Below are 14,563 nucleotides of genomic sequence, written 5' to 3' on the forward strand. Positions count from 1 at the left end.
AGAAAGCTTTCGCTGGGGTTCCCGTGTTATCTCTTGTGTAAAGATACACACTCTCCCTCTTATCCTTTCCTCCCCGCGGCCTAAAAACACACAAGAAGAAATGTAAATGCACCACCCATCTGTGATTACAGACCCACAGAGCAAATGCTGTCACACCGCACTGATCTGGCTGGGGACAAAAACAAGCATCATTTCTGATTGCGAAGACTTTTTACAGGCGGGGGGAGGCAGGTGATGGTCTGGTAAGGAAGCCAGGCCCAGCATGGACATGTGTGATAACGAGGTGTCTCTCAGCTACTTCACTGGGAGCCTCAACAACACAGGAAAAACGTTATCTTTCCACAACACCAGAATCCTCCTATCTCTGCAATTATAAGCCGAGAAGAAAAGCAAACAATGCCGGTGTGCTTCTCCCAAACCCCTCCTGCAAGCCCAGAGGGTGTCTATATCCTTTCACTCAAAAGTGTTTCCTAACCAGAGCCTTCCTGTTTCCAACCTTTGAACACACCAACCAAGAGAAGAGCCTGACCAGGTGTGCCTGCTCCACAGGGAAACAGCGACAAGGGTACAGCTGTCCAGATCACTGAGATACGTGAGTGATTGGAGATAGGCATATTTTTGAGTTCTAAACCGAAAAAACTATGGAATAGAAGCCAAAATATGAACGATAATGCCAAATACAAAAACTCCCAGGATGAAATCAGTAAAAATATATTTATAAAAAGAAACCAATCACAAAGGTCATGTACCGCTCCTGTCAGAGAAAGTAGAAAAAAAAGTTTGCACACGTGCAGCGTAAATTAACCTCTTCAGCAATCACGGTAACTTAGCCGTGGGCAAGGCTCCGGGAACACAGCACAGAAAGAGCGTTGGTTCTTGCCCTCGAGGGTCTTACAGTTTAAAGATGGGCAAGTACACAACGGCAATACAGCATGGCAAGTGCTGCACCAAACTACACACGGTGCCCTGGGAGCAGAAGGAAATCTTGGAAGGCTCCCCAGAAGGGGTGAGACAGAAACAGAATGTTGAGGAAAGAGTTAGAGCTAGCAGATCAAATACTGCCATGAGCACATTCAACAGTCACGCCCTTTAATGTACTGCCAGGATTTGAACTATGGGCTTTTGCAAGTATTATCTCTAAACCTCACAATTTAAACACTGCAGAAAAGCCACTACTATCCCCAATTTATTCAAGATCAGAAAAGGTAAGTACCTTGGCCAACATCACACAGGATTTGATTCCACTTTTTGCACCACATCCTATTGCTAAAGCACAAAGAAGGCAATATTTTAAAAGTGCAGATTTAAACATAATGTGTGATTCTTCACTCCTCAGAACAACGAAGAGGACAAAGATGAATAAGATCCGGTGTTGGTGAGGATACAGAGGATACACTTGCATACACTTCTCGTAGGACAGTACCACATATCCGGAGAAAGATGAATCACTTCATATTACAAATTCTTAAAAATGAACATGGAACTTTCAGGATAAGATAATGAGTTTAACTCATGAATCAGACACGTCCCCTACTCAAAAGCCACTGAAAACTACAGGAAAGGGATTTAAAAAATAAAATGAACCCATAACATTCCAGATCAGGGAAAACACAAGAAATACCAGCCACAACACTGGGAAAGCTGGAAAGCAGATGCACAGGGTAACCAAAGTGACAGATGTGTCAGACACTTGTGTGGTCCAAACCAGGAAGCCCAACCCAAGCTCAGAAAGAGAGGGAGAGGGAGAGGGGAAGGGGGAGGGGGAGGGGAGGGGGAGGGGGAGGGAGAGGGAGATAGAATACAATGTTAAATTTTCCATTTTAATCATTTTAAGTGTACAGTTTGGTGGCATTAAGTACATTCACATTGTTGTGTAATCATCACCACTATCCAATTCCAGAACTTTTTCAACTTGCAAACTATACTCATTAACTCTCCATTTCTGCCTGCCCAGCTCCTGGGGCTGTCGAATCACCTTGAAGAGATTATGTACAGACAACAGGTTCACTGGGCATCCAAGGAGAGCATTCAACATGGAAGATAGAAACTAAACAACAAAAAGAAAAAAAGCAACTGTGGGAACAAACTATTCAGGGAGAAAAACTAAGAACCAAACCCAAAATAACGCATTATTAATATCCTCCAAGGGATAAGAAAATATATTGTTTCCATTAAATAAGAACAATATGCTATAAAAAGGAACTTTCAGAGAATAAAAATGAGCACTTGGAAGTAAACTCATGAAAGCAGAAATAAAAAAAATACTGAATAGAAGGAAAAAAGATAAAATTGAAGAAAGCAGACAGAGCAGAGGAAATGATACGATAGCAAAGAAGAGATAAGAAAGTTAGAGGTTCAATATAGGAGATTTAATAATAGAAAATGGGAGATGCTGAAAGAGAGAATAGAAAAAATGGGGAGGAACTGTCAATTAAATATCCCAAGAAGTTTTCAAAAAACTGATATACATTAGATTCCAGACTGAAGCCACTAAATGCCCAGCCCAGTGAATGATAATTGATCCACTCCAGTTGATCCACCCCAATTGATCCATTCATCATTGTGAAATCCAAAACTCAGGGAGGGTGGGGGTGGGGAGGGGGAAATGAAGATTCCACAGGCTTCAAGGAAAGAAAAAAAACATACAAAGGATCAGGAATTTGAATGCTGTTGATTCTTTTAAAAAAAATTTTTGAAAGAAGATAATGGAGCAAAACCATCAAAATTCTGCAAGAAGGTGATACCTAACTCAACCAGGCCACCATTCACATCCTATCTAATAACAGACAAACATGGTAATTGGCCGTACCTTCACTACGCCTCCCATTGGCTAATCAGCGAGATATGCAAAATAACCGCCAACAAAGATGGCGGTTAATTTGCATACGTAGGCATGAAGCAGCGGAGCGAAGACTGAAGGCGGCTCTGGCCAGAGCAGAGAAGGCTTGAAGGCGGCTCCAGCGGGAGCAGCAAAGGCTTGAAGGCAGCTCTGACCGGAGCGAAGGCCTGGGTCCTGGGTGCTGGAGGAAAACCGGTGTTGGCAGCCAGGGGAAGGGAAGGCCTATTGCATGAATCTTTTCGTGCAACAGGCCTCTAGTAGAAGATAAGCACAAAGCTTTCTTCAGACATGGATGATCTCAAAAGATTTTTATCTTCCTGGTAGACTTTCTAAAGAAGCTTCCAGTTGTGCGTTTCACCAGAATAAGCATGTAAACCAAGAAAAAGAAGGGCATGGAATCCTGCCCAGGAGAGTAGCGAGGGAGCTGCCCAGGAGGAAGGCGGAGGACCCCCGGTGACCAGGGTGCACAGGCGCTGCAGCCACATGTCCACAGCAGACAGTGTGCCTTAGGGCAGACATGTCGATGGTTGTAATTATGATCTCTCCTGCAAACTTACCTCACTTTAAGGACAGGCTGTCTGAATGAGACACGAACTTTTAATACGAACCAATAATTTGTTCTCTTAGATACGTGGTACTGGCCCACAAAAGAACATGAAAGTGTCTTTTCCTCTATGGTATATCCTCACCAACACTGAATCTTGGTCATTTCTGCTGTCCTGATGAATGAAATGATGTCTAAATGAGGACGGATTGTCCCCATTCTCCCCTGTCATTGGATGTTCTGAACACAGGCTGACTACACTGGAGCTCTCTCTACATGCCTGCTGCCCGGATCAGTTGAGGATGTTCATTTCATCCCTGAGGTCTGACCTGCTTTGACCTCCTCCTGGAGGTCAGAGGAAGAAATCACAGAGCAGCCATTCCATCTGTCCAGACTTTTGCTTTATACCCAGTGCTGGATTCACACAATAGCCCTGCCAGATGCCCCCATTGGAATGAGCCCCATGACTCCCTGAGCTCTCTCATGACTTAGCTGTCTTTTTCAGAGAGGCTTTTGGAAACTCTTAGGACAGCTCATAGGTCAATGTTCTTGTTCTTGACCTGGTAGGTTAACAAGCATTCATTAATAAGCACATTTAAAAACATAAAGGAGTCAGGGAAACTGAACAAAAAGAAAAAAGAGAGAAAAGGCATCCATGAAGTAAAAGTATCGCTATTTGAAGATGGGATGATGTTATATGTACAAAGCTCTAAAGAATACATACATACACACAAAACTACTAGAGCTAATAAAGAAGTTTAGAAAAGTAGAAGGATATAAGATCGATGTACAAAACTCAGTTGCATCTCTATACACTAGCAATGAACAGTCCAAAACTAAAATTAAGAAAACAATTCCCTTAAAATAGCATAAAAATAATAAAATATTTAATAATAAATTTAACCAAAGAAGTGCAAGATTTGTTTATTGAAAACTACAAAACATTGTCAAAAGAGATCAAAGAAGGCCTAAATAAAGAGAAAGACACTCTATGTTTATGGATTGGAAGCATTAATACTATTAAGCTGACAATACTCCTCAAATTGTCCTTTAGATATGATGCAATCCCTAACAAAATTCCAACTGCCTTTTTGCAGAAATTGACAAGCTGTTCCTAAATTTTATATGTCAATACTCAGGACTCATATAGACAAAACAATCTTGAAAAAAAAGAACAAGGTTGGAAGACTCACACTTCCTGATTTTAAAACTTACTACTAAGGAATAGTTATCAAGATAGTGTGGTACTGGCACAAGGATAGACACATACATCAATGAAACAGAAATTGGAGTACAGAAATAAACTCTCCTCACATTTATAGTCAATTGCTTTCTGATAAGGGTGCCATGACTATTCAATGGAGAAAGAATAATCTTTTCAACAAATGGTACCAGGACAACTAAATATCCTCATAGAAAAAGTGAATTCAAACCCCCAACTCAAAGCACATACAAACACTAACTTACAATCAGTAAAGACCTACATGTAAGGGCTAAAACAATAAAACTCTTAGAAGAAAACATAGGTGTAAATCTTTGTGACTCTGGGTTAGGCAACAGTTTCTTAGATTCGACACCAAAAGCTCAAGCACCCAATGGAAAAAGAGACAAACTGGACTTGATAAAAATTAAAAACTATGTGCATCAAAGGACACTACGAAGAAAGTGAAAAGACAACCCACAGAACGGAAGAAAATGTTTAGATGTATCTGTAAAAAATACAGAATATATTTTATAAGAGTGCAGACCCAGAATATGTAAAGAGCAATTACAATTCACACAAAAAGACAAATAATCCATTTTCAAAATGGGCAAAGGATTTGAATAGACATTTCTCCAAATAAGATAGACTAATAGCAAATAAGCACATAAAAAGATGCTAAAAATAATTAGTCATTAGGCAAATAAATCCACAATATACCACTCACTAGGCATAACTTAAAGAGGGAAAATAAATGTTGGTGAGAATGTGGAGAAATTGGAACCCTAATACATTGCTGGTAGGAATGTGAAATGATTCCAGTGCTGTGAAAACAGTCAATTGTGAAAAACAATTTGATGGTTTCTCAAAAAATGAACCATAAATTTATCATATGGCCCAGCAATTTTCACTCCTAGGTATATGCCCAAGAAAATTAAAAACATGTCCACATAAAAATGTATTATGCTAAGCAAAATAAGCCAATGAAAGAGACAAGTATCACATGATCTCACTCATATATGGAATTTAATGAACAAAATAAACTAAAGAACAAAATAGATCCAGAGACATAGAAGCATGGAACAGACAGATGAATCTTAGAGGGAAGGCAGGGGTGGGTGGGTGGGTAGGGAGAGATTAACCAAAGAACTTCTAATGCATATATGCATAACCCATGGACACAGACAATAGAGTGGTGAAGGCCTGGTGTGGTGGCGGGGAGGGGGGGCGGGCAGTGGTTGTGGTGAAGGAGGTCAATGGGGTTGGAAAAGGAGGACATCTCTACTACTTTCAACAATAAAGATAAATTTTTAAAATATTATGAATATTCATAGCAGTATTATTCCTAATAGCCAAAAACTGGGAACAACCCAAATATCCATCAACTGATGAATGAATAAGTAAGCTATGCCATATCCATACAACAAAATATTATTTAGCCATAAAAAGGAATGAAGTATTCATATGTACTACAACATGGATGAACATAGAAAACATTGTTAAGTGAAAGAAGTCAGACACAAAAGGCCACATGTTGTAGATTTCATTTATGTCAAAGGTCCAGAATAGGTAAATTTATAGAGACAGAAAGTATTTCAATGGTTGCCCAAGCAATTGGGAGAGATTGCTAAGAGATTCCGGGCTTCCTTTGGGAAAATATTCTGGAATTAGTGGCAATAGTTGCAAAACATAGTGAATATACTGAAAAGCCACAGAGTGGTATATTTTATGTTATGTGAATTATATCTCAATTAAAACAAGGGATAGTAAACAAAAGTTATGGGGTGTGTCAAGAATTATAATAATCATAAATCTGTGTGCCCTTAACCCCTCAAACAAATTTCAAGGCAAAAAATGCTGAAGGCCTGAACAAAAAGCCAGTGGCTTGGGATATGGCCAAGTAGGACCCCGCTCAACAGTAACTAACCAGATGCTACTGGGAAAGGGATGAGGAAGAGCGTGTAAAGACTTCCAGGCTTTGATGACGAGATAACTGAGAAAAAGGTGAAGCTCTTCAATGAGACAGGAAGTAAATGATAAGAAACAGTTTTCTGAGACTGATAGGAAGGTGGTGAGTCATTGGACCCAGTGAGCATACGGTTTCAGAGGGACCCTGAGCCGCCACCTAGAAGACGGAGGATACAGGTGTGGAGCTTGTGGGAGAGGCTGAGTTGCTCTGGGCTGGGAGGATGGATTTGAGGATCATCAGAACATACACAGTGGAGGAACTATCCAGTGTCCCAATGCTGACACATTCCCTGAACCTACCTTCTTCTCCTTCTCCTCCTCCTGCTCATCTTCCTCCTCCTTCTCTTTTTTTTCTGAAAAAGTCTTTTATCTTGAATGGATGTGATAACATATGGAAGTGAGGCGCTATTGTTTCCACCCGCGCCAGTGTTGACCAGCCTGAGAACAGACCATTCTACCTTCATTAAAATGATGTTCCCAGAGCCTTTTTAATAAAAAGGGAAATGTGCTTCAATGTTCAGGGGGGAAACGAGAACATTAACTTCTTTTTACTATAGGATCGTAACTTTGTCAAATGTGCATTAAAAAGAGGGTGCGAACATGGACAAATGAGCAGTTGCTGCTGGCTAGTCTCACAGTATTTGGTGTTTTTTTTTTCAATTAGATGCGCTTTTTGATACATTCAAATTTTCCTACAAAGAGCATGTATTACTTTTAAGATCAGAAACATGGGAAGGCTGAGGAAAATGTTTTAATCAAACTCGAAACAGAAGGTAAGCAGGGATAAGAAATATTAATGCTAGACAATGTAAATGCAAGGCAAGAAAAAAAAGGTATTTTTGAAGATAAAGGGAACATTACATAATGGTAACAGCCACCACTAACAATGAAGCCATGCAGATACAAATCTATGTTGCCAAAGAAACGGACAAGATACAGAAATCAAACATTATTAAAAACACGGGAAGGAACAGTCATTGTAGAAGGTGATGTTAAAGCACCATTATCAAAGAGACGTAAGAAGAAAAACTCAGAGTCTATCTAAATACACATAATTGATGTCTGGCAGGAATTCAATTCCATGATTACAGTGTGGGGGTCTTTTCAAGTGTATACAGAACATTTACAAAACTCAATAATACTAGTCACAAGGAAAACCTCAATAAAGAAAAAAAATGTTAAATTTCTCTTCCCATTAAAGAGAAAGTACAGGGGTGCCTTCCCTTCCCAGTCAGGAAAAAACAAACAAAAAAACAGAAAAATAGCATTAATGTAGTCCACTCCTGGTCTTGTAGGCCAGGGGTAGGGAATGTCCGGGCCGCAGGCAGAATAAAGCCTGCGAAATCATTTGGTCTGGCTCTGCCAAGGCATTAGGGCCGAGTTAATTAAATTTTTGACCAAATATAGCAGGGTAATACATTTTAAGTTGATAATTTTGCATGACCCTGGAATCCTATATAATCAAGAGCTAATATGCAAATGATTGTCACGCCCACTGCACCCCCCACCCAGCGGTGCTTGACTGGGGACCTGAGGCTGTGCCCCCCCGCCCTGTGGGGCTTGACGGTGGTGGGGCCAGCCAGATCTGGGTCTTGTGATTTCGAGGTGCATGCAGGTGGGCAGGGACTCGATTCTGGGTCCCATGGCGTGCCCCAGACTCTGACAGGAGGGAGATTTTGATATACATTTTACTAATTTTCTTCCATCTCTGACACTTCTATTATAGAGAAAGGGCAAATAGCAATATTAAAATATTTCCTCTAATTAATTCCTTTTTAATGTGCATGAATTTCGTGCACTGGGCCAGTAGTGATATTATAAATATCCATATGGCTGTTGGCAGAAAAAAAGGTTTCCCACCCCTGCCTTAGGTACTGGGGAGGACAGGGAAAGATGAATGGGAGTTAACGTTATGGTCAGAATGGACCAAATACCTCTTCCTGCTTGTTCTAACCCACTGACCATCTTCACGAAACCTGAAGTGTGAACGGTACTGAAACAGTACTTAACTCAGTAGTTCTCCAAGTGTGGTCCCTGCACCAGGGGAATCACCCAGGAGTCTGTGAGAAATGCAAACCCCTTTGCCCCACCCCTGAACTCCTGAAACTGAACATCCTCCAGGGTGGGGCTCCAGAAGGTTCCCAGGGGAAAGCATCTGATGCTAAGGGTGTACAGACACCCTGGCTCCCTCAGCCCTGGAGCAGGTTAACTCTGAGCGGTGGCTTTTACACTGGCTCCAGAGTCCCGCTAGGATGAAGCTCCTGTCACCCACAGTAACAATCTGCATGACACCCCCTTTGAGGGTGCCTTCCCTCCCCGTCTTACTTCCCGGGTCCCCTCTTCAACTCCCAAATGAGCTAATGCATTCAACTCTGTCTCAGGGTCTGTGTCTGGAGGAACCTAAGCTAAGGCATCTACTGGAGACCCCATTCCCTCCTCTCTGGCCAGGCTCTGCAGAGATTTTTCTGGGAGATGGACCCCCACTAGCAGTGAGTCCTCACCCCGTTCTCAGTTCCCTCTCTTCTCTGGTTGACCTGCTCTTCTGAGTGGCACTTCCAGCCACTCCACTGCTAGCCCCTTAACCACGGGTCAGCAACCAGCCAGGCCTGTGGGACAAAGTCCTGCCCAGAACTTGAAGTGAGGATATGCAGGTCACGGCGGTATCATGGGCTCCGGTAGGGTACAGGGGGTCACAGCAGCACAGAGCAGGGACTTAGGGTGTCGGCAAAGTCTCAGAGGGTGTGACACACATGGGAGACCTGGGGAAGGAGTGGGACTTAGCCAGGAGTGAGGAGGGTGTAGCCTGAAAGTCCTGCTGAAGCCAGAGGTTTGCCTGGGCACACAGAGCAGCTGCAGAGGTACGCTGTAAGCCAGCCAGGCAGAGCTCTGCCAGATGACTTAGAGGCTTCAAGAAACAGCAAGCCTCCTTCTCACAACAAGACTCTCAATGTCAGTTTTTTAAAAATATATTTTTATTGATTTCAGAGGGAAAGGAGAGAGATAGAAACATCAATGATGAGAGAGAATCATTGACTGGTTGCCTCCTGCACACCCCCTACTGGGGATCGAGCCCGCAACCCAGGCATGTACCCTAACTAGGAATCGAACCGAGATCTCCTGGTTCATAGGTCAAGGCTCAATGTCAGTTTTAAAAAAATCTATAGATAATGAAATAGCCAGAGGTCAAGAAAGAAAAATAGGGATGTGAAAAATTCAGCAAATGACCCATCTGTCCTCCAAATCTAGAGGACCCCCCACCAGAGAGTAGTGCCCTGAGGGCACACTGCTATAATGCCGGTTCAGAAGGGGCAGGGGGACTTCAGCCCTTGGGCCAATCAAATGTGATAGGGTCACCCGGAGCGCCCCAAGATAATCAGGTTTCAAACAGGGCCTGTGGCTCGTCCTGCCTCTCCCGACCAGGAGCTCACAGGATGACCCGTCTGTACTCAGTATGCTGAGAGCAAGGCGTTCAGCTGCCCCTTAATCCTACAGTTGCTCAGAAGATAAGCCTCCTGGCTGGCTTTCTGTCTGTCACCTGCTGTGGGTTCTCTCCCTGCAGTGAGCACAGTGGATTCTGCAGGCTTCCCGCCAACACAAAGGCACAATTAGCCAAACCAACCCCCTCACCACCTCAACACCAGGTTCTCATCTCCAAGGACCTCAAAGAACTTCTGCTGCTGCCGTCCAGTATTTGCTTGTTTTATGTTTTTAAACTAAGCCACCATTCCCAACAGAGCTCAACTCCAAAAGGCCTGCAAACTCTGCTCATTTCTATCCACGGTCATTGTGGGCACAGTGGCCCAGAGGGAAATTCTGAGGTGGGAGGACTTCCCATCACAGGACAGAATTTCCCTTGTTCTTTCACCTCCTGGGAAAGGGTGTGTGTGGAGGAATTCAGCCCTTCAAATTATTAATTGCTTTATTAATAAGAAGAGGGGAAATTAAGGTTAGTCTAGATACATCACCAGTCGCTTACTCTCAGAGCCCTAGAGGACTCGTGGACTAATGAACCAGTGTTTACCTGGACTTCCTCCTCCAAACTTCCCCCATTCCCTGGATACGCCCCAGGAACAGAAGACAGAGACACTTGGGCTGGGACTGGAATGAAGAGGCATTTCCCCTGCTGAGATTGTGAGATTGCATCTTCCTCTCTAAGAAACCCCTGGGCCGGCCACCCCCATACCTTCATCGCTGTTGTCATCCACCAGGATGATCTCCTTCAGCAGGTGTGTGGGCGTGTGGTTGACAGCGCTGTGGACCGACCGCAGGATCACCGACAGGGCCTCGTTCACGAAGATAAAAATGATGGAGATCTGGGGCAGCTCCTTGGAGTACTTCAGCTCCTTACACCTGGGGAGGAGAGCAGGGAGAGCCAAGTCAGGAAGGAGGGACACACGTGCTGTGCTGGACACAGTAAGGACGTCCGCCCAATCCTCGTACACATCCTCCCGATGCGTGAACCATTGGTTCCCTGTACCAATTGGTTCTCTTGGTTAAGAACTGAGAATAGAACCTAAGGAGGAGAGGGTTAAGGGATCCAGCCCCATTTATCCCAAATTCACCACCCTGTACGAATGGGAAGCACCAGTCTTGGGCACACATCTGCCAGACCACAGGCTACTGTGCCCACATGTACCACCTGGTTTCGTCAGTGCCCACCTGTCCAACTGTCTACTCCAGGCACCTGCACTTCCTTGTCTGGGGCTCACCTGTTACGATGCCACCTAAGCAGTTACCCACCCCCATCAGCTCTCATCCAGAGACTGCTGGGGGTTGATGCATAAACACTCGACTCCCTCAGCTCTGGAGCAGGTTGACTCTGAGGGGTGGGTTTTATACTGGCTCCCAGGGTCCTCCTGAGATGAAGTTCCTGTCACACACAGTAACAATCTGCATGACACCCCCTTTGGGGATGCCTTCCCTTCCCAGTCCTCTATCCCCAGTCCCCTCTCTACTTCCCAAATAGACTAATGCACTCACCTCTTTGTCTCAGGGTCAGTGTCTGGGGAACCCATACTAAGAGATCTACAGGAGACCCCTGCTCTCACGGAGCTTACACTCTAGGAGACATAAAACACACATACAAATCATCATAATCAAGGAAGCGGGTCCTCAGCCTGTGTAGGTAGGAGTGTGCTGCCTGACACACCCCACCTCTTCTTCCTAAAACCTCCCTGAGGACAGGAAGTGGCACCACCTGCCTCAGAGATCCTCCCTCTTATGACCTAGCCACTCCCCATCCCAAAGACAGGGCGAAAGGGGAGAGTCCTTTTCATCCAGGCTGGACTCGGGGGCAGAGAGCTGGTGACGTTAGAGATGGTAGAATGCCCAGAGAACGTGCTCTGCGTGGCTCAGTCCCAGGAGCACCCACACACTGGGCATTTGGTTCCACGCTTAGTCTGAGCCACACTGGAAATACCAAGAAGAAACAACGTGGACTGGAATCCGGATCTCGCATTCCCCTTCCCCCTGTAGAGCACAAAGTGTGAGAGCAAAACACACGCAACGAGAGGAAGGAATGGAGTTAGCGAAGCAGGAAGATGGAGCAAGAAATGTGGCGGTTTTTTATGCTGAACAGCTTGGCCTGTGTCGGGCCATATTAATCATGTAGGCAATTTTCGGGAGAAAATAAAGTTTTGTTGCAATATGCATTTGTGTCTCCTGGAAGAGACCGTCCAGAGATGCATTGATCATGCAGCCTCATTTTTACCACATCGCTGTAAATTCACCTCTGGGGCTGCCAGGGAGATTAGAATGGATATTGACGGGCTCCTGGGCAGTCTGCGGGAATCATCTCATTTACTGTGTGGTGATCCGAGAGAGGAGGGCACCGGGAAGGTCCCTGAGAGCCCCCTGGCAGCCGTCCTGAGCCTGGCAGGCTGTCAGCTGCTCCTCCTCAGCCCATTACTCACTGCCCATACATGTGAGCACACACACCTTCCTCACCCACCTACTCTGAGCACTCATTCCTGGGGCTGGTTTCTTTGCTCCTTTGTTTTCAACAGCTTCTGGCCCTTGAAATTAAGAAGCAAAAAGGCCAGAGTGCACTGTACCGGCACCGTCTTCTGCACCCACAGACCATGGGGTCGCACTGTGGTCAAGCCTGAGTTGGGAGTCAGGCCTCTTGGCCAGAGCAGACGGGGCCCCCGGGTGAAATGGGAAACATGGGAGCCTCAGGGGAACGGGAGGAGTACAAGGGGGGATGGGAAGGGGGCTGATCCTTGCCTCTTCATGAGTCAAGGTGGCCATTCAGTAAATCCTGCAGGATTTTCAGAAGCGAGAAGTGCTCTGCCACACATTGGACACGTTGCCCTGGGCACATAGCTCATGTTTCTTCATCTTTAAACTGTCAGAAAAATCCTCACCATAGCTAGCTCTGTGTGGATCAAGGAAGACCAGCCTTTGAGAGCCCTGTGAAAATTTGGTGTAACATCTAATGAAAAGACTCAGTCTGTCTGGTTGGCCCCTCCATCCTCCCTTCTGCTCCTCTGTTCCATCTTACACATTCCTAATCACCGCTGGCCAAGCTTCCAGAGTTTTCACTCAACCAGACCGTTTCTGCAGAACCCACCCAGGACTCTCCTTCTCAACAAGCCCAGGTCTCTAACCTCACCCGGTTTACAACGATTCACCTCTCCTGTGCAGACATCCTCAGGGTCTCACCACAGGCAGAAAATAGGAGTACAGTCATTATTAAGAAAATCAGCATTATTTTTGTTGGTCTTTCAACTCCAGGTTGATAGACTTTGCCTTAAAAAAATCTCTCTCTAACCTGGCTTACTGACTGATACATGGAAGATGCATGGAATATGCTGGGGAGATGGGCAACGAAAGTTTTAATCATTCTCTATAAAGAGTAGCATCGACAGATATATGTATATATGTTACTTCCAATCAGACGTCCAATGCTGGACAGGACAGAAGATGAGAGTGGGAGGGAGATTAAGGGTGGATGGTACAAAGAAAGAGAGAGACTCTCAGCCACAGAAATACTAGAGAGCACAGAGGAAGAGAATATACAGAGCTCCTGCACCTAGGAGCTGGTGCTAACACAACTGTTGCTGTGGCCTGATGACCCTAGGGCAGTAGATCTGGTACTCCATACCCTGCAGACCAAGGCTGACATGACAGAAGCCCCTCCCCTCATTGCCAAGTTCCTGCAGAGCTGAGGGAGGAAGGTGCTCAGAGCCACAGAGATGCACATGGTGCTCTCTGGGTGACCCCAGGGGTGGCCAGCGCCAAGTAGACTGGGCAGGTCAACCTGGGGAAGGCAGCAGGCAGCTCGGCTTGGCTTCTAGCCCCATCTCTACACAATGGAACATACAGAACATACAGAATCGGACGTTTTCCACTGCAAAATCCAGGTAAGAGTAACCTGGGAGTGTGTGAGGATAAAAGAAGAGGTCCCAGACTGAAAGACACGCAGGGAGTAAGGAGAGGATGACACACAGCAGAAACAACAAAATACCTCAAAATCTATAGCAGGTATGCGTGTGTGTGTGTGTACGCATGTTGTGCACTTTCTCTAGCAAAACAGACTCAGGTCTGGGTCCCAGAAATCACAAATTTCCTTTCAATAACTAGTCAGCAAGCATTAAACAATCCTTTGTCTGAACAAAGATGGTCTGGATCAACATCAGTCAGTGCTCCAGGCAGGAAGGGGCTGCAGAGAAATTCAAGACCAGGCTCCGCTCCTCAAAGCCTCACGAGGAAGATTCTTGTGAAGCTGTTCCTGTGCAGTGGTTCTCAACCTTCCTAATGCCGCGACCCTTTAATACAGTTCCTCATGTTTTGGTGACCCCCAATTTCATTGTTACAAATTGAACATAATTAAAGCATAGTGATTAATCACAAAAACAATATGTAATTATATATGTGTTTTCTGATGTGACACAGATGTGTTAGGTGACCCCTGTGAAAGGGTCGTTCGACCCCCAAAGGGGTCTCGACCCACAGGTTGAAAACCGCTGAGAGAAAAGGAAGCAATCAACTAACCAAATGAGGTCTCTTA

At 44.9% G+C, this 14,563-nt stretch overlaps 1 protein-coding gene across 4 annotated transcripts in view; it reads right to left on the reverse strand.

Annotated features, from left to right (window-relative positions):
* GALNT17 (polypeptide N-acetylgalactosaminyltransferase 17) overlaps positions 1-14,563 on the reverse strand; it is a 410,059-nt gene that overhangs the window by 205,313 nt on the left and 190,183 nt on the right. For all 4 annotated transcript variants that reach the window (XR_002829117.1, XM_006088223.3, XM_023753451.1 and 1 more), the window contains exon 3: positions 10,736-10,902. Coding sequence is in view for 3 of the 4 variants with exons in the window: in XM_006088223.3 (XP_006088285.1) it covers positions 10,736-10,902 (167 nt within the window). In the remaining variant the exon portion in view is untranslated. The remainder of the gene's footprint in view (positions 1-10,735; positions 10,903-14,563) is intronic.

This window comes from Myotis lucifugus, unplaced genomic scaffold (assembly GCF_000147115.1).
Source record: "Myotis lucifugus unplaced genomic scaffold, Myoluc2.0 scaffold_45, whole genome shotgun sequence".
NCBI classification, from domain to species: Eukaryota; Metazoa; Chordata; class Mammalia; order Chiroptera; family Vespertilionidae; genus Myotis; species Myotis lucifugus.